General features: G+C 49.3%; 1 protein-coding gene across 4 annotated transcripts; it reads left to right on the top strand.

The window, feature by feature from the left end:
- The first annotated feature begins 1,347 nt into the window (after positions 1 to 1,347).
- Positions 1,348 to 18,861, top strand: NECAP2 (NECAP endocytosis associated 2). 4 transcript variants are annotated; one of them, XM_023193518.1, is made up of 8 exons: positions 1,348 to 1,522; positions 4,290 to 4,390; positions 8,539 to 8,643; positions 8,730 to 8,811; positions 9,766 to 9,874; positions 12,435 to 12,612; positions 16,415 to 16,490; positions 17,628 to 18,861. In XM_023193518.1, the coding sequence occupies exons 1-8, from the start codon at positions 1,431 to 1,433 to the stop codon at positions 17,674 to 17,676; spliced, it is 792 nt and encodes a 263-aa protein (XP_023049286.1). In that variant the 5' UTR covers positions 1,348 to 1,430; the 3' UTR covers positions 17,677 to 18,861. The 4 variants fall into 4 exon arrangements, with proteins under 4 accessions (XP_023049286.1, XP_023049287.1, XP_023049285.1 ...); XM_023193519.1 differs by lacking the exon at positions 12,435 to 12,612; XM_023193517.1 differs by lacking the exon at positions 16,415 to 16,490.
- The last annotated feature ends 891 nt before the right edge of the window (positions 18,862 to 19,752 follow it).

Here is a 19,752-nt window from a genome sequence, read left to right as displayed (position 1 = left end):
GGAGGCCAAATTGGGCGGATCACTTGAGGTCAGGAGTTCAAGACAAGCATGGCCAACCTGGTGAAACCCCCATCTCTAACAAAAACAAAAAACAAAAAACAAAAACTAGCCAGGCGTGGTGGCGGGCGCCTGTAATCCCAGCTACTTGGGAGGCTGAAGCAGGAGAATCGCTTGAACCCGGGAGGTGGAGGTTGCAGTGAGCCGAGATTGCACCACTGCACTCCAGCCTGGGCGATAGAGTGAGACTTTGTCTGGGAAAAAAAAAAAGTAAAAAGGAGGAGAGAGAGTGAGAGAGAAAAGGAAAGAACGGGTGGGGAAAGTTTGGGGTATTCAGTGAGTCAGAGATTTGGGATCAGCTGCACCCTACATAGGGGCTGGCACATTGTAGGCCCTCAACTGGAGGAATGAATGAGAGAATAGTGGGAAAGGAGGGATTTTGAGAATTTGGCTATGGTAGACATTGTATCTCCCAGAATATTCTGGGAGAAATCTAAGACTAGAATTGTTCTTCTTCTTCTTTTTTTTTTTTGAGACAGAGTCGCGCTCTGTCGCTCAGGCTGAGGTGCAGTGGCACAGTTTCAGCTCACCACGACTTCCGCATCCCGGGTTCATGCTGTTCTAGTGCCTCAGCCTCCCAAGTAGCTAGGACTACAGACATACGCCACCAAGCCCGGCTAATTTCTGTATTTTTAGTAGAGACGGGGTTTCACCATGTTGGCCACGCTGGTCTCGAACTCCTGACCTCAGGTGATCCGCCCGCCTCAGCCTCCCAAACTGCTGGGATTACAGGCGTGAGCCACTGCGCCCTGCCTGGAATTCTTCGTAAATTACTTGCGTTACCAAACTTTACTTCTTTGAATACAACTTGTTGTTGAGGTTTGGCCACACGGGGCCCTGAGCACATAAGTGGGTTCCCATAGGGGAAGCATGAAGGGTGGTAGGGTAAGGGCATCCACTTAGTCTGGTGGGTCGGGTGGCCAGCTGAGCCTTACAGTCAGGAGAGGGAAGGATATTCAGGCACAGGAGGCGCGGCAGCAAAGGCTGGAGGACAGAGATGCTGCAGGGTGGGCTACGGCTTTGCTTCTCGGCCAACTGGGCCCCAGGCCTAAGAACTGAAGCGATGGGGATGATCCACACCCAGACCATGGGTTATGGAGTGGTCCGTCTATGGCGGGCGCCGGTCTCTTTCTCTGCGTCCTTGGGTGTCTGGAGGGAGAGAGAAGCGTCTGGAGCGAGAGAGAAGCCTCCAAAGGTCTCCCGCCGCGTGTCTTGAGCGGGGTTTCCAGCAGAGGGCGCACAAACGAGGCGGTGCTGAGGCCCGCGAGCTGTCGCTCTAGCCGAAAACCTGGTCACAGAGTCGCACCGCTTCCGTCCGTCGGACAGAGGAACGGTGGAAGGAGCCGGAAGTCCAGTGGGCTCCAGGCGTCGCGATGGAGGAGAGTGGGTACGAGTCGGTGCTCTGTGTGAAGCCTGACGTCCACGTCTACCGCATCCCTCCGCGGGCTACCAACCGTGGCTACAGGTGATTCCCCGCCGCCAGACCAGGCTAGCTCCGATTTAACCCTTTCTCCACCACCCGGACACACCCACTGCGGGAACCGAGGACAGCCCTGGCCAGTTTTGGGGCGAGGGGGAGCTAATGCTGCTGCTGCTTCCAGTTCCAGGCCCAAGCAGGGAGGCGGACCCAGAGTTTCGCCCGTCTCAGTACGATGCACGGAACTCTTGGCGGCGGGGAGGGCGTCTAGCGCTTAGGGACCCCGGTGGGCTGCCGGATACCCTAAACTTGGTCGGGGGTGGTGATGTCACAGACGCTTCTCTTTCAGCGCTAACCGGTGGCCTTGAAGGGATCCTCGAAAAGCCTTAAGCGGAGAGGTACCCTATCACAGACGGAAATCCCCGAGAGGAGGGGAGGGAGCCCAGAGCCGGCTGAAACGACCGGTCCCGGGGAGCTTTAAGCTGACGGTGGAAGCCCAGGGACCCGTTCCTACCCAGATCCCTTCGCACGAATTTCACCCTTGATCACAGCTTGGAGCAGTTGGGAGGACCCCATCTACATTTCTCTGATCTCTACCTGAGACGAATAAGCACACACGCTTGTAAACACACAGAATATCTCTGCAAGGGAACACAGGAAACTGCCCTGGGGGAGGGGAACCGCCCTTGGAAGGAGACTTCCTTTCCCTTTTGTACTGTTTGCATTTTACTACCCTTTGTATGTGTTATCTATCAAAACAAGACGAAAAATATTAAACGAAGCAACGATACACTTCATACAGACACCCTGGCCTATGGCTATTTTGTGCCACTGAGTGGTGGTGGGGAGTGTTTATATTTGCGGGGGCCCGGGTGGCTATTGAAGGCGATGGTTGTCCGAGTTTTTCGGAAATATGGGATTGGCCTGCACCCCAAGAATGATGGAGCGTCCACATATCCTCTTGTTACTTTCCAGTTGTGTTACCGTCGGCTCATAGCTGATTTTATGGTGGAAAGATGTGTTAGTGAACATTACATTCATGACATATTTTAAAATAGTGTTAAAAACAACAGTAACCAAAATACATTTGTTTTCTGTCATCAAACTGTAGTTGGACCATCAAACCATTGATGGTCGTCTAGTCCTATCCTCTGTTGGGCCTTTTTTTTTTTTTTTTTTTTGAGACAGAGTTTACCTCTTGTCCAGGCTAAGAGTGCAATGGCGCGCGATCTCAGCTCACTGCAACCTCCGCCTCCTGAATTCAAGCGATTTTCCCGCCTCAGCCTCCAGAGTAGCTGGGATTACAACCATACACCACCACAACCGACTAATTTTGTGTTTTTAGTAGAGACGAGGTTTCTCCGTGTTAGTCAGGCTGGTCTCGAACTCCCCTCAGGTGATCCTGATCCACTCGTCTCGGGCCTCCCAAAGTGCTGGGATTACAGGCATAAGCCACCACGCCCGGCCCCCTATTGGGTCTTTAGTAGAATGGGTTTGGTTCCTCTTGGTGCCCCAGAGAGTGAGGTTACGAATTGTCAGGGCTGGCTGGTTTAGCTTAGAGGAAACTACCAGTGCCTGCAATTAAGTCTTGGAGCTCTCCTTAGCCTGAATCTCAGGCGTAGTAAGAGGAACTGGAACTGAGTCTGCTGATTTGTGAATTGAGAATCTGCATTTGTGCAGCCCTCAAGATAACCGCGTCCAGGGTTCTTGAGGACTGGCACAGGGACTTCCAAGAAAAGCCTCCTGGAAACACCTGCGGTTCTTGCTATTTGGGGATTTTACTGACCTTTTCTTAGAACTAAAATGTGAAGTTAATGCTTTAAAAGTCAAAACAGCTGGCTGTGGTGGCTCACGCCTGTAATCCCAACACTTTGGGATACCTAGGTGGAAGGATCCCTTCAGCCTAAGACCTTAGGACCAGCCTGGGCAACATAGTGAGAGCCTATCCCTATAATTTTTTTTTTTTTTTAATTAGCCTGGTGTGTGTTGGTACACACCTGTAGTCCCAGCTCCTCAGGAGGCTGAGGTGGAAGGATCTCTTGGGCTCGGGAGGTTGAGGCTTCAGTGAGCTGTGGTTGCACCACTGCACTCAGCCTGGGTGACAGAGTGAGACCCCATCTCAAACAAACCAGAACCAAAAGAGGCATTGCTGTAAGTTCATGGTTTCCTGGGTTTCTTCCTAAGCTCCCATTCACTTTTCTGTTCTCCTTTTCTCTTCTGGTGATTGCTCCATGCTGACTTTTTCTTTCGAGATCGTCTCGCTGTTCTCAAATGGTCACTCTGATCACTGCAGTCAGGCAATGTCAGAAACAGAATCAGGCCCCTGCAGCTGCTGCTTCTATAGAAAGGAAACTGGAAGGAAGTCCTACTCGGAGGAGGACACTGTGGTCTAGAGAGGGCATCACCAAGTGACAACCCACTGTATTTTTGTGCGGTTCACACCTAAGAATGGTTTTTACATTTTTTAAATAGTTGGGAAAATTTTTAAAGGAGAGTATTTCATACTGGGAACATTATATGAATTTCAGATTTCAGTGTCTACACTTTGATTGAAATACAGCTGTGCTCAGTAGAAAATAGTTAAGATACCTAAAGCATCACCACATGCATGTTCTGTACTGCTTTTACTCTACAGCAGCAGAGCTGCCTTGTGACAGGCTGTGTACCCTGCAAAGCCAAAGATATTTACTGTTTGACTCTTTACAGAAAATGTTTGCCAACTCTTGGGCTAGAATAAGCAGCCCTTTCCATCCCCAGCATTGGGGTCACGCAGCAGGAGCTTCTGGCAGAGGTTCAGTGGTGTTTGTCCCCTTAGGGCCGCGGAGTGGCAGCTGGACCAGCCATCATGGAGTGGCCGGCTGAGGATCACTGCAAAGGGGCAGATGGCCTACATCAAGCTGGAGGACAGGACCTCAGGTAACCGCAAGGGAGGCCGCACCTAGCTGAGGGGCTGCACTCCCACTTTATGAAGACAGAGGTGGCCTAGTCTGGCCAGGCTGCTCAGGGATCATGGGAACCTGTCCTGAAAATCAGAGACGTGTATGTACCTTTAAGCTGTACCTTTCCCCCACCTTAGTTGTAGAAAGTACTGTCTCCAGATGTAAAAACAAGTATTTCATGTCAGACACCAGTTCCTTTTAGGAGTCCTCAGGAAAATGTGGAGGCCAAGGAGAGGAGACCACACAGCTTGGTCCTGGTAGGAAGTAGGAAGCCCTGGAAGTGGCCTTGAAGACAGGCGGGTGAGGATGCACAGCCCTCTGCTGCTGGGCTCTGCTTCCTACTGAGGAATTGTTTATCAACGCAGTGGTAACTCCCAGAGCTGACCACACCCATTAACTGAAGAAGCTGGAAACTGTCCTACTCAGCTCTTTCTGTAGTGAGAGGACAAGCCGAGCTGGGTTGTGTTGGGGTCAGGTGGCAGAGATCGTCTTGGGGGAAACTTCAGAAGTGCTGGGCCACCAGTGCATCTGGGTGAGCTGTGGAGGACAGTGTGCCTGAAATCCCCCTGCTGAGACTCCGAGTGGGGTGGGACACAGTGCCTGCTCAGTCAGGTGCCACAACATTCGGTCATTTATTTTTTGTAATGTGTAGAGATTTTCCTTTGTAGAGCAGAAGAAAGTGCAAAAGTTTAGTGACAGAACTGGCTGCCTCTTCGCAGAACTGTGTTCTGCCTGAGCTGCTGGACGTGGGGTGAGCCACATGACATCTGGAGCCTTGGCCTCCTCCGTGTTGAAATGGGGATATTAGTTCCTCCTTCATAAGACTGTTGGAGAATAGGAAGTGAGCGGATATTTCTCTAATTGCTTTATGACTGCGAGGCAACCCAAAGCGTTGATTTGTTCTTCGGGAACTTGGGTATTGGCGGCAGAGGAGTTTGAAGAGGCAGCTGCCATGGCCAGACCAGAGAATTTTAGCTGGAGAATTGCTGGGACACCCTAGGTAGTGTCGTAAGAGAATGGTACCACCTCTTGTTCTCTGGGGAATTTGGTAACTGTGACTTTATTTATTAAAAAAAAATTTTTTTTTTAGATGGAGTCTTGCTTGGTAACCCAGGCTGGAGTGCAGTGCCATGATCTCGGCTCACTGCAACCTCCACCTCACGGGTTCAAGCAATTCTCTGCCTCAGCCTCCCGAGTAGCTGGGATTACAGGCGCCCACCACCACGCCCAGCTAAGTTTTTTTTGGATTTTTAGTAGAGACGGAGTTTCACCATATTGGCCAGGCTGTTCTTGAACTCCTGACCTCGTGATGCACCCGCCTTAGCCTCCCAAAGTGTTGGGATTACAGGTGTGAGCCACTGTGCCCCGGCCAGCTGTGATTTTAACATGACTCCCTAATGTAACAGCCATTGCCTAGGGCTGAGCCTCCCCTGTGGGACCCACCCCAAGGTGCTCTTAGCTCAAAGTCATGGCTGGGTCATGTTAGTCTCTAACTTTCCCATGAGGTAGCGAGCATATCACTCTAGGCCAGGCTTTCTCAGCTTCAGCACTGTTGACACTTAGGGCCAGATGAGTCTTTGTTTTGGGGAGCTGTGGAGCCCAATGAGGATATTTCACAGCATTCTTGGCCTGTCTAGCAGATGTCAGTAGCACCCCCCAAGTTGTGATGATCAAAATTATCTCTAGACATTGCCAGATGTCTCTTGGGGACAGGGGAGCAAAATCACCCCGATTGAGAATTACTGCTGTAGGCTGAAGGCATCTTGGTGAGGTTGGAACAGAAGGCAGATAAATTGACAAGAAACTGCAGACTCTAGGGCTGTTGGTTTTGAATCAGTTCAGCCTTGATTACAAAATTACCTCTAGCCCCGGCGCGGTAGCTCATGCTTGTAATCCCATCACTTTAGGAGGCCAAGACAGGTGGATCGCTTGAGCCCAGGAATTCCAGAGCAGCCTGGGCAATATGACAAAACCCTGTCTCTAATAAAAATGCAAAAATTAGCCAGGTGTGGTAGTGTACACCTGTAATCCCAACTACTTGGGAGGCTAAGGCACAAGAATCACTTGAACCAAGGAGGTAGAGGTTGCAGTGAGCCGAGATTGCACCATTGCACTCTAGCATGGGTGACAGAGCAAGACTGTCTCAAAAAGAAAACAGAAAATAAAACAGGTCAGGCACGGTGGCTCATCCGCCTGTAATCCCAGCACTTTGGGAGGCCAATGCGGGCAGATCACCTGAGGTCGGGGGTTCGAGACCAGCCTGACCAACACGGAGAAACCTCGTCTGTACTAAAAATACAAAATTAGCCAAGCATGGTGACACATGCTTGTAAACACAGCTACTTGGGAGGTTGAGGCAGGAGAATCACTTGAACCTGGAAGACAGAGGTTGCAGTGAGGCGAGATTGTGCCATTGCACTCCATCCTGGGCAATAAGAGTGAAACTCCGCCTTGGAAAAAAAAAAACAACCAACCCAAAAAACAAAGTTATCTCTAAACCACGGGATTCAATAGAAGATATTTGATTAAATACTTAAAGCACCAGCCAGGTGTGGTGACTCATGCTTCTAATCCCATGGCTTTGGGAGGCCAAGGTGGGAGGATGGCTTGAGACCAGGAGTTAGAGACCAGCCTGGGCAACATATGAAGACCCTATCTCTAGCAAAAGAAATTGAGTGGGCATGGTGGCGTGTGCCTGTATTCCCAGCTACGTGAGAGGCTGAAGCGGGAAGATTACTGGAGCCTAGGAGTTTGAGGCTGTGGTGAGCTATGATGCACTGCACACTGCACTTCAGTCTGGGCAACAGAGCCCAGACCCTGTTTGTTTTTTTTTGGTCACCTTGGCTGGAGTGCAGTGGCACAATCTCAGCTCACTGCAGCCTCCAACTCCTGGGGTCAGGGATCCTCCTGCCTCAGCCTCCCAGGGAGTTGGAACTAAATGTGCGTGCCACTATGCCTGGCTTATTTTTATATTTTTTCTAGAGACCAGGTTTCACCATCTTGCTCATGCTAGTCTCAAATTCCTAGACTTGGCCAGGCGCAGTGTCTCACGCCTGTAATCCCAGCACTTTGGGAGGCCGAGGTGGGCGGATCACCTGAGGTCAGGAGTTCAAGACCAGCCTGGCCAACATGATGAAACAGTCTCTACTAAAAATACAAAAATTAGCTGGGTGTGGAGGTGCATGCCTGTAATGCCAGCTGCTTGGGAGGCTGAGGCAGGAGAATCACTTGAACCTGGGAGGTGGAGATTGCAGTGAGCCGAGATCGTGCCGCTGCACTCCAGCCTAGGCGACAGAGGGAGACTCCATCTCAGGCAAAAAAAAAAAAAAAAAAAAAAAGGTATAAATCAAATTCCTGGGCTCAAGTAATGCACCCCACCTCAGCGTCCCAAAGTGCTGGGACCACACCCAGTCCATGGCTCTGTTTCTAAAAAACAAAACAAAAAATACTAAAGGCAACAACAGACGTCAGCACATACGAAAAACTGATGCCAGTCATAAATGCTCATGGAAATTTTATGTTGTGCTGCACCTGTCGAGTGCTGCAGTTGACAAGGTGATGTGTTTCACAAGGGCTCCTTTTAAAGCTAGTCATGCTTGTCCTGTCTCAGATTGAATTAAATCAGCCTGCTTCAGATTCCCTATGGGTGTGAAAACTTCCTCCCTCATTTCCTTGGGGCTCACTGGCCCCTCTATAGTCCTGCCTCAGGTACTAGGCCTCTTCAGCAGGTGTGATTACCTAGGTCAGGGCTCACCTGTTCTAGGACACTCAGGGTTCAGGTAATATAAGTGGGTAAAGCAGGTGGAAGGGATGGGCTAGCAGCTCCAGCTGCTCAGGTTGGCTTGGAGGCTCAGCATTAATAGAGCTTAATTTTAAGAGAGGCCAGGCAGAATACTAAACTGGGCTAGATTTGACCTGTAAGCTATCTCTGACTTAAGCCTTTCCTTGGTTATATTTTCTGTGTCTTCCCTTTAGCAAGAATGGATTTGAATTCCAGAGTAAGATTTGCCGATGTGTCTCAGCTGGCTAGAGATACCTTGCAGGAAAAAGGCCCAGTAGTCTGGTAGAAACACCTGGCTGGAAGGGGGCTCAGGGCTCAGCGCTCAACCTAACCTGTGCTTTCAGGGGAGCTGTTTGCTCAGGCCCCGGTGGATCAGTTTCCTGGCACAGCTGTGGAGAGTGTGACGGACTCCAGCAGGTACTTCGTGATCCGCATCGAAGATGGAAATGGTAGGCATGGGTCCTGGTGCTTCCTCCTCTTGGGAAAGGTTTTCTCATCCTGTGGAAGGTGGGATTGATCATGTGTTGTCCCCCAGGGCGACGGGCGTTTATTGGAATTGGCTTCGGGGACCGAGGTGATGCCTTTGACTTCAATGTTGCATTGCAGGACCATTTCAAGTGAGTGGTTCTGGGAGACACATACTCTTGCCCCTCACTTCTTTCCCTGGACAGAATGATCTCCCAGGTTAGGATACCCAAGTGATTGTGTATGATTTGTCTGGCAACAGAGACTCAGGAGAACCCAGGGCAAGCCACCTGTCTGCTCTGCCAGTGTTCATCTCTGCTGTAAAGCCTTGTCCTTTACCTGAGGCTCATCTCTACCATCCCAGCCTTTGGGCCTGCCACCTGTCTTCCCTTACCAGGCTCCTGAGCAGTCAGAGTCCTCATCAGCCTCCTGTGGCCTTTCTGGGCCTGCTCCTCCTTGTCATCAGTGGCGCTTGGATTCCCAGGGCACCCAGCAGATGCTCTGATGTCCTTTTCTGAAGCTAAGAGACAGGGCAGAAAGTCCTCCTCCACCATCTGCAGGGCTTGAACTCAGGCTGCCAGTGAGTGGGCTGTGCCCGGCCACTCATGTGGGCGCCTCTGGCTCTTCCCTGACCTGGTGCTGCTGCGTGGTGTGGTATGGAGGGTGGGGGAGCTTTGTGTGGCCCTCTACTTCTGGGTATCTGTCTTGTCTCCCTGTCTACCTTCTGAGTGTTTGAGGGTGTGTAGAGACTGCAGCTTAGTCCTCGTGCCACATGCTGTAGAGGGAAGGGTAGGCTGTCACACATGTCCTAGAGACAGTGTTAGGACCCTCTACATAAGTGATCTCACTGAACTCGTAGCCATCTTGAAGACCTATAGAATTGTGGGCATATTTTGCTGACGAGGAAACCAATGTGCATGCAGCTACTTAAGTGTCAGAGCAGGATTTGAATTCGGGCCTCACTCCCAAGCCTGCACTCTTTCTACCACCCTGTCTCACTACGAGGCTCAGCCTGGACTGATGGCAGGCAGTATTGAAGTGAGCCAGTGATGGCAAGGCAGCTGGTCTCTTCCTTTCTCACCTTTTTCCTCATGTTCTCTCCCCAGGTGGGTGAAACAGCAGTGTGAATTTGCAAAACAAGCCCAGAACCCAGACCAAGGCCCTAAATTGGACCTGGGCTTCAAGGAGGGCCAGACCATCAAGCTTAACATCGCAGTGAGTTCCACCCTTGCTTGACTGTGGTGGCCATGGTCACGTGATACTTGTGGCCACCCAGAGCCCATTGCTCTTCTTATGGTTCAGCTCCTTCAGTTCAGCAGATGTTTAGTGAGCATCTGCCTTGTGTCAGGTCCTGCACCAGGGGTGAACGAGAGACCTCTATTCTTGTGGAACTCAGAGTTGAACTGAGACAGGCAGGTAAAAATGTAATTACAACATGGCAGCAAAGGTTCCATAACTAAGGGATGCCTTGGGTGCCTGGGGCCCCTAGAGGAAGGGCATGCAGCCCATAGTTTTGGGAACCAAGTAAGGCTTACTGGAAGAAGGGACCTGTAGGCAAGGGAAGAGTGATCAAAGAGGACCAGCAGGTGCAAAGCCTCTGAGCTGAGAAGGAGCATCAGTCATTTGCTGCCAGAAGTGGTGTTTCTGTCCTAGCTATTAGAGTGCATCAGGAGCGACCCCTGTGCTCATCCCAGGCTGTGTCTTGAATGAGGAAGATTTGGGAGAGTTCTGGCAGGAAGGCGTTGAGGTGGACACTGGGAGTCCTGGGCAGCTTCTGCTGATGGTGTTGTCTTGGCTCCTGTGTCTTTGTTCTGAGCTGCTCTACCTCTGGCTTCCCCTGGTCAGTTCCTGTTCATAGGAACAGGTTGGGCTGGGCTGGGCTGCCTAAAGTTGACCTTTACCTGGCTGCAAGGGTGGAGAGGGGAGATGAGGTCAGACTCATGACTGGGGGCACCCAAGGACCAAGCGGATTGGTTTTCGTTTTTGCCAGGAGTACTGTGTTGAGATGGATTTGTTTTTTGAAGAAGCTTTGTAACGCTAAAATAATGCTTTTCCTCTTACCGTCTCTTTCTCCTCTTTTCTGCTTCGTGCTGGTGATGATTTGGGATCCTTGAAGTTGGCCAGCTGGCCCTTAAGAGAGAAATGCAAGTCCAGTCCAGTGGACTGGTTGGGATGTGATTCTTTCTCTCGCTTGGAGGAAACTAACATTTAATGAGCACCAGCTGTGGGCCAGGTAGTGTTTTTAGGCATTTCTCATGTGAATTAAACATCTCCCTTTCCTCCATGAGATGAGGAAATGGAGGCTTAGGGAGGGTTGGGGACTTGCCCAGGGTCACAGAGCTAGAAATAACTGGCACAGCTGTACTCACACTGAGATCTTTGAGGTCTTTTGACTTCAGGGCTGGACTTACTATTTTATTAAGCTGCTGCTTTCCTTACAAGTAGGGAACACGTTATCTTCATCTGTGTGATTTGTGCTGGTTTCTGGCTCATGTTTGGTGCTCAGTTTTTTTTTTTTTTAAAGTATTTTCTTGAAGTATAATATGCATGTAAAAAAGTGTACAAATCATAAGTGCAGAACTTAGTGAAATTTTAAAAACCTAATTTATAGGCCAGGAGTGGTGGCTCCTGCCTGTAATCTCAGCACTTTGGGAGGCCGAGGCAGGCGGATCACCTGAGGTTGGGAGTTCAAGACAACCCTTACCAACATGGAGAAACCCTGTCTCTACTAAAAATACAAAATTAGCCGGGCATGGTGGTGCATGCCTGTAATCCCAGCTACTCGGGAGGCTGAGGCAGGAGAATTGCTTGAACCCGGGAGGCGGAGGTTGTGATGAGCCGAGATCAAGCCATTGTACTCCAGCCTGGGCAACAAAAGCAAGACTCTGGATCAAAAAAACAAAACAAAACAACCCAATTTATAAACTTGCACCTCGCTCAAGATGCAAAAGATAGTCAGCACTCTGGAAACACCTCTCCTGGCCCCTCCCAGTAACTACCCTGAGTAACCCTCTACTGACTTCACATACCGTAGGTTTTGTTTGTTCTTAACTTTCCTAAGTTGAATCATACACCTAATCCTGTTTTAGGATGATTTATTTCTTTTACTCCATGTAGTTTTTGTGAGAGTCGTCCATGGTGTTATGTGTAGTTTGTTCATTCTCACTGTTGTGGCATGTACCATTGTGAGAATTCACCCAATTTATTTATGTTTTACTGATGATGGACATTTGGGTAGTTTCCAGTTTGGGGCAATTACAAATAGTGCTGCTGTAGATGTTTGAGTTCATGTCTTTCAGTGCATATGTGTATGATTTCTGTTGGTTTATATCTAGGAGTGGAATTGCGGAGTCCTAAGCTTAAGTTCCTGTGTTGAGCTTTATAGATCCTTTCCAGTAATTTTTCAAAGTAGTTTTACCAGTTTACACTTTGATCAGCAGCACATGAATGGTTACTCCATGTCATAGTCAATACTTGATAATTTACATTTTAGCCATTCTGGAGAGTGTGTAATGGTTTATCATTATAGCTTTGATCTGCATTTCCCTGATGAATGAAGTGGGGTGCTGGGTTTTAAAATGAACCTTATTTGTGATAGATTCAGAATGATGATGCACTAAGGGTAGCTCATAACAATGGAGGTGCTAGGTAGGACCATCTTTTGGTTACACAGATGTTAGGGCTCTGGGGTCACCTTGGCCCTCCTCATGGGGTTTTCTGGTAGCACTGGGACTCCAGCAGAACTGGCTGATTTGCATTCCTCTTCCCTGTTTAGAACATGAAGAAGAAGGAAGGAGCAGCCGGGAATCCCCGAGCCCGGCCTGCCAGCACAGGAGGGCTGAGCCTGCTTCCCCCTCCCCCAGGGGGCAAAACTTCCACCCTGATCCCTCCCCCTGGGGAGCAGTTGGCTGTGGGGGGATCCCTCGCCCAGCCAGCAGTTGCTCCCAGTTCAGGTTAGTGCTCAGTGGGCGGCTGCTGGATCGGTACCTGTGGGCTCCTCTTCTCACTGGCAGCCGGGCCCCATGGTTTTCCGCCCGTCACACACATGGATTGGTAATGTAGTACCTGTCTGTGTCAAAGAAGAAAGGCGGGCACCCAAAGCTGATTCTGCACACGCTGGGTAAGGGGCTCCTTCTAGTTGGCCTTTAGGGCGTCTGCCTTCTGAGAGGCCGGGGCTGGGATTTGTTTGTTACTGTGAAATCATCAACATGTCAGTTCCTGGTTCCCAGTGTGTGCTCAGTGGGTACTGAGTGAGTGGGTAATGGAGACACCGTCTCTGCTCACGTGTAGTGTGAGAGATGAGTTGCAGCACAGAGACCAAATGTGTAGGCCTAGACCCACCATCAGCTGGTGTGATCTGGGGAGGTTTCATGAAAGAGGTGACATTGATCTGGACCTTGAAGGAAGGAGATAGAGTGGGAGTGGTTGGCATTCCAGGCAGAGAGAATATGGATGAGGCCCAGACTTTTAGACACCTGGTGTATTTAGGGAGATGGGTACAGCATAAGGTGTGCCACAGTGAGTGGTGGGAAATGAGATTTCGTTTGGAGTGAGCACCTTGGGTGTGGGAAGCTGAGAGCATTTGCCCCAGCAGCTTGTGCTGAGGAGCCCTTAGGAGACGCTGGGATTCTGGAAGCGAGTGTCTAGTGTCAGCCTCTGACCACACTGGGGTGCCAGCCCTTTGCCTCTAACTCCTCACCCTGCCCAGCCCAGCTTGATGCTCCTGGCCTTCCCCGGCCTGGGCAATTGTTACCAGCCTGCCTTCTGCCCACAGCTCTCCCCAGCTTGCAGGCAGGAAGCCTTCCTGCTTTGCTGATTCCTAAGTGTCCCCAACATCGGCTGCCCTATCTGGAGGTCAAGCTTCAGGCTTCAGCCCTGTGGGGAATACTCTAACCTGGAGAGTGGCAGAAGGGGCAGTCAGAGAGCCCCTGCCTGGTGTCGGGAACTGTTCTTTAAGCGTCATTTCTCAGAGTGGGGTCATAGGACCACTTGCCTTGGCATCGCTGGGGGATGGGGCAGGAATCTGCATTCTTATGTCTATTTTTCTTTTTTTTTTTTGAGACGGAGTCTTTTTGCTCTTGTTGCCTAGGCTGGAGTGCAATGGCATGATCTCGGCTCACCGCAACCTCTGCCCCCTGGGTTCAATTGATTCTCCTGCCTCAGCCTCTCGAGTAGTTGGGATTACAGGCATGCGCCTCCACACCCAGCTGATTTTGTACTTTTAGTAGAGACGGGGTTTCTCCATGTTGGTCAGACTGGTCTTGAACTCCCGACCTCAGGTGATCCACCCGCCCTGGCCTCCCAAAGTGCCAGGATTATAGGCGTGAGCCACTTTGTCCAGGCCTTATGTCTATTCATGTTTGTGTGTTGACTAAAGTCTGAGAGCTACTACCTTAGGCCTTCCCTTGGTTGCTGATGGTTATTTATTTATTTATTTATTTATTTGAGATGGAGTCTTGCTCTGTCACCCAGGCTGGAGAGTAGTGGCATGTTCTCGGCTCAGAACAACCTCCGACTCCTGGGGTCAAGCGATTCTCCTGCTTCAGCCTCTCGAGTAGCTGAGATTACAGGCATGCACCACCACGCCCACCTAAGTTTTGTATTTTTAGTAGAGGCAGGGTTTCACCATGTTGGCCAGGATGGTCTTGATCTCCTGACCTCGTGATCTGCCTGCCTCAGCCTCCCAAAGTGCTGGGATTATAGGCGTGAGCCACCACACCTGGCCTTGCTGATTCATTTTTAACAGCATTTTAATTTTAATATGGTGTGCTTGCTATGTGCTGGGTAGAGTTCTAGGCACTGGCAGGCATAGCATCAAGTTTTAGTTCTCAAGGGCTTGTGTTCTGGTGTCTGAGACAGGCAGTTAGCATGTCTACAAACAAAATGGTGTCAGATAATAAATCATAAATAGCAACATTTATGAAGCACTTACTATATGAACAATATGGTTGGGTTCAAATTTCAGCTTACCAGCTTTGTGATCTTTATTAATTAATTTATTTTTATTTTTTATTTTTGAGATGGAGTTTTGCTCTTGTTGCATAGGCTGGAGTGTGACGGCATGATCTCAGCTCACCGCAACCTCTGCCTCCCAGGTTCAAGTGATTCTCCTGCTTTAGCCTCCTGAGTAGCTGGGATTACAGGCATGTACCACCATGGCTGGCTAATTTTGTGTTTTTAGTAGAGACAGGGTTTCTCCATGTTGGTCAGGCTGGTCTTGAACTCCTGACCTCAGGTGATCCTCCTGCCTTGGCCTCCCAAAGTGCTGCGATTACAGGCATGAGCCACCGTGCCTGGCCTACTTATTTATTTTTAAGATGGAGTCTTACTCTGTCGCCCAGTCTGGAGAGCAGTGGCATGATCTCAGCTCACGGCAACCTCCGCCTCCTGGGTTCAAGCAATTCTCCTGCCTCAGCCTCCCAAGTAGCTGGCATTACAGCTGTGCACCACCATGCCTGGCTAATTTTTGTACTTTTAGTAGAGATGGGGTTTCACCATGTTGACCAGGCTGGTCTCAAACTCCTGACCTCAGGTGATCGACCTGCTTTGGCCACCCAAAGTGCTGGGATTACAGACTGAGCCACTGTGCCCAGCCCAGTTTTGTGATCTTTAGAAAATCACTTCTCCATGCCTCATTTTTCTCATCTGTAGGATGGGGGAGTAATGATACTTAAAATATAGGTTTCTTGTGAGGATCAAATAAACTGATGTATGTATAGCACTTAGAACAATTTTTGGAACATTCTAAGTGCTTACTGAATGTTAGCTCTCATTTTATTAATATCGTTATTGCCACTATATGCTGGACCTATTCTAAGCATTCCATGGGTATTTAATCCTCACACCAGTCCTATGGAGTAGTTCTATAATTTTCACCATTTTAGAGGTGAATGGAAGCTGAAATGACCTGCACAGTCACATGGCTCGACCCAATCTCTTTCCCTAGAGGCTGGGGTGAGGTTCACGGAAGATAATGTGCATTGAGCACTTGGTGAACTGTAAAACTCTAAACCATTGAGGGCCCTAGTTTTATCTGTTCTCCTGGCCCAGAGCAGATTAGAAATAGCAAATTAATGTGAAGGCGGAGTGTGGCAAACACAGGCCCTTCAGAAGGGACAGATGGCAGCACTAGGGGAGGTGCCAGAAAAGCACAAAAGCAGGCATTGTAGCCCCATGGTGTCACCCACCTTGGTGGAGAGCTAGGAATGAGCTTCTGTGTGAGCTCTTGGGAACGCTCTTCCTGACTCCTAACCAGTTTGGGGCCTGGGACTTGGCACGTGGCTGGCACATAGTGTTCTCAGCTAGTTGATCCAGACATGGTAGTGCAGGCTTGATATGAAGATGATCTTGCAGTTTTGGTGGACATTCTCTATTGAAGAAACTGAGATAGGTTATAGTACATTTTAAATAGATTTCAACATGAATGGTTGATAACAAAGTCAGCTTCAGGTATGCATGATAGATGATGTGAGACTAACCCCAACTCTGCTGGCACCCCTCCTTCCACCTTGTATGTGGCTTTCTGCTTTTTCTCCAGAGCCCTCAAGGGCTGGTGGGAAGATGCTGGAAGTGTGGCAACCCAGTGGTGTTTTGTTGCCCAAAAACTTGTCTTGGTGTGGCTTTCCCAGCTACCTGGTGTCATGAGACTGTTCACTGAGTCTTATGATTTGGTCATGAAAACAACCAGAAGGAGAGGTCTCTGACTCCTCTGTCCCCTCTTCTCTTCCTATGGGTCGGACTCGGGAACATCAATAGGAGGTGCTCCTGTACCCTGGCCACAGCCTAAGCCTGCCACCGCTGACATCTGGGGAGACTTTACCAAATCTACAGGGTGAGGAGGGCCATGTTCTGTGGGGGACTGGGGCCAGGGCTGTTGCTCTACAAACCTTGTATTGTTCTACATGCCTGCCTTCTGGTGTTAGGATTAGGAGTAATAGTTTTAATTTGGATGTTTTCTTTTCTTTTTTGTTTCCTTTTTTTTGGGGGGGAGGGAGTTTCGCTCTTGTTGCCCAGGCTGGAGTGCGATGGCATGATCTTGGCTCACTGCAAACTCTGCCTCCCAGGTTCAGGCAGTCCGCCTACTTCAGCCTCCCAGAGTGCTGGGATTACAGGCGTGAACTACCATGCCCGGCCCAAAATACAGTAATTATTGATTGCTGAAAATGTCAAATCCTAGAAAACGCAGCATTCTTACATGTAATGTTAACATCATTCTTAAACAGTTTTTAGCCTAAGATTCATTTGAGGAGTCTGATTTTTCCCACAATAGACAGTTCTGGGATGATTCAGATGATTCTGGAATAACTCCAAGAACAGTTTTTGTATTTTATATTTTATTTTCACATTGAAAATCAGTCAGATTTGCTTCAGCCTCAAAGAGCGTGTTTATGTAAAATTAAATGAGGGCTGGCAGTGAGGTGTGCTCTTTTTTTCTAGATGGGAAAGGGGTTAAGCCTCTTCGGCCAGGCGTGTTGGCTCACACCTGTAATCCCAGCACTTTGGGAGGCTGAAGCAGGCAGATACTTGAGGCCAGGAGTTCGAGACCAGCCTGGGCAACATGGCAAAACTCTGTCTCTACTAAAAGAAATACAAAAATTAACCGGTCATGTAGTTCCAGCTACTAAGGAGGCTGAGGTAGGAGGATCACTTGAGCTCAAGAGGTTGAGGCTGCAGTTAGCCTTGAGTGTGCCACTGCATTGCAGCCCGGGTGACAGTGAGACCCTGTCTCAAAAAAACCAAAACAAAACAAAACCACACACAAAAATGATAAATACAGTTACATTAACTATTTAAAAAAAAAATTGAGGGCCAGATTTGGTCTCTGTGCCGAAGTTTGCTGACTGCTGCTCTAGAACATTTAGGAACTGGCTTCTTAGAGCTTTTTCTGTCCAAAGAGAAACCACCTTTTATCTGCTTTGGATTTTCAAAGATCTGAACTCCCCCACCCTTCCCTGTCTTCTCTTTACAGATCAACTTCCAGCCAGACCCAGCCGGGCACAGGCTGGGTCCAGTTCTGACCTGAGCACAATTTTTCCTCATGTGACTTCTGGGAAGGAGCTCCCTTGTCTGGGCCAAAGGAAGGAGGATGAAGCACTCCTCAGCTGGCCTGTGTTTGGAGCATGAATCTCTCCTCTCCTTGTCTGGCTCTGTTGACAAACTGGGCATGTTGGGCAGTAAATTGGCACCATGTCACACTGTTTCCTGGAATTCAAGTATGCAGCCAGAACACAGGAGAAGAAAAGCTCCAGGTTCCTTGTCCCCATCTGTCCTCTTGACATGAGAGAGACTCTGAGACTTCTTCCATTGCAGTGACCCCTATTAAACACAAGACCCCAAAGCAAAAGAATAGGTTGAGTTTGCTGCCTGGATTCAGACCAGCCCTTCCCAGGGTCTACAGGTGTCATGTGATCACTGTTCAGCGGGAGGCTTTCTGTATCCACACTGGCTGTAGCCACTTCAGTCCATCTGCCCTCCAGAGGAGGGGTTTCTTCCTGATGTTTAGCAGGTTTAGAGGCTGCAGCTTGAGCTCACAATCAGAAGGGAAACTGGAAGGATTAGCAGCTTTTGAAAATGTTTAAGTATTTTGCTTTGCTAATGTGCTGATCTGTACTAACTCATCTTTGCAAAAGGAACTGCTCCTTCAGCGTGCCGCGGCAGGGATCTCTGAAGGGATTCCTCACTGTGCAGCTGCCCTGAGCTTCAGGCAGCAGTGTTCATCTCTGGCCAATTGTCTGGTTCCCATGTATTCTCGGCCAGGTAGGCAACACAGAGCCAGGGCGGGTGCTGGAAGCCAGACGGAACAGTGTTGGGGCAGGAAGGTGGAAGCTGTTGTCATGGGGCTGTGGGAGTCAGCACTCTTGTCTGCTGGTGGCGCTCTCGGCTCGCAGGTTCACAGTGCCACTCCTGGCAGACTTGGGTTTTCTCTTTGGTGGTTTATAAAGTGCCTTATCTGCAAACAATTTCTTTTGTCCTTCAGGAACTGTGAATGACTAGCAGAAGGAGCTCAGTAAACTAGAAGTCCAGGGTTGCTTGGTTTACTGGTTTATAAGAAATCTGAAAGCACCTCTGAAATTCCTTTTATTAACTCACCTCTCAGTTGAAAGATTTCTTTTTTGAAGGGTCAAGACCATGAACTGAAAAAAGTGTTGGCCTTTTTGCGGGACCAGATTTTTAAGATAAAATAAATGTTTTTACTTCTGTCATTGTATGTGAAAGATTAATGTGTTTCTGGCCGCGTGGCTGCTATACTCTTCAGGGTGCCACAGCTAGACTCATGGCCACTCTCTCACCACTGACCAAGTGTCCATATTGAAAGTTCAGGGCGCCGGGCGCGGTGGCTCAAGCCTGTAATCCCAGCACTTTGGGAGGCCGAGACGGGCGGATCACGAGGTCAGGAGATTGAGACCATCCTGGCTAACACGGTGAAACCCTGTCTCTACTAAAAACTACAAAAAACTAGCTGGGCGAGGTGGCGGCGCCTGTAGTCCCAGCTACTCAGGAGGCTGAGGCAGGAGAATGGCGTGAACCCGAGAGGCGGAGCTTGCAGTGAGCTGAGATCCGGCCACAGCACTCCAGCTTGGGTGACAGAGCGAGACTCCGTCTCAAAAAAAAAAAAAAAAAGAAAGTTCAGGGCTGGGGTATGAGACTGGCCCAAGTGAGGAAATGCAACCCTGTTGTCTAAGGCAATTGGTACCTTCTCTTCTGTGTTCTTTAGGATACTACGGTCTTTTCATCATCCTTTGGGTGATGTGAAAGTACTTGCTTGAATCACTTTGTGTGGGGCTTAATTCTCCTGTAGAGTCTTACGATACAGGCTGTGCTAGAGAGCCTCGCTCCTTGCTTTCTGTCTTCCACCAAACCTACCCACAGAAGTATCTCCCTAAGGAGTAAAGGGGTGCAGATACCCAGAGGTCAAAAGTCAAATTAAGAGGCTGGGTGCACTGGCTCACGCCTGTAATCCCAGCACTTTGAGAGGCCAAGATGGGAGAATCATTTGAGGGTGGGAGTTTGGGACCAGCCTGGGCAACGTAGTAAGACCCATTTCTTTCCTTTCTTTTCTTTTCTTTCTTTTTTTTTTTTTTTTTTTTTGAGAC

The sequence above is a fragment of the Piliocolobus tephrosceles genome, chromosome 1, assembly GCF_002776525.5.
Source record: "Piliocolobus tephrosceles isolate RC106 chromosome 1, ASM277652v3, whole genome shotgun sequence".
Taxonomy (NCBI): Eukaryota; Metazoa; Chordata; class Mammalia; order Primates; family Cercopithecidae; genus Piliocolobus; species Piliocolobus tephrosceles.
Note: the sequence above shows the minus strand (reverse complement) of the source record. Positions and strands in the feature narration are given on the sequence as shown.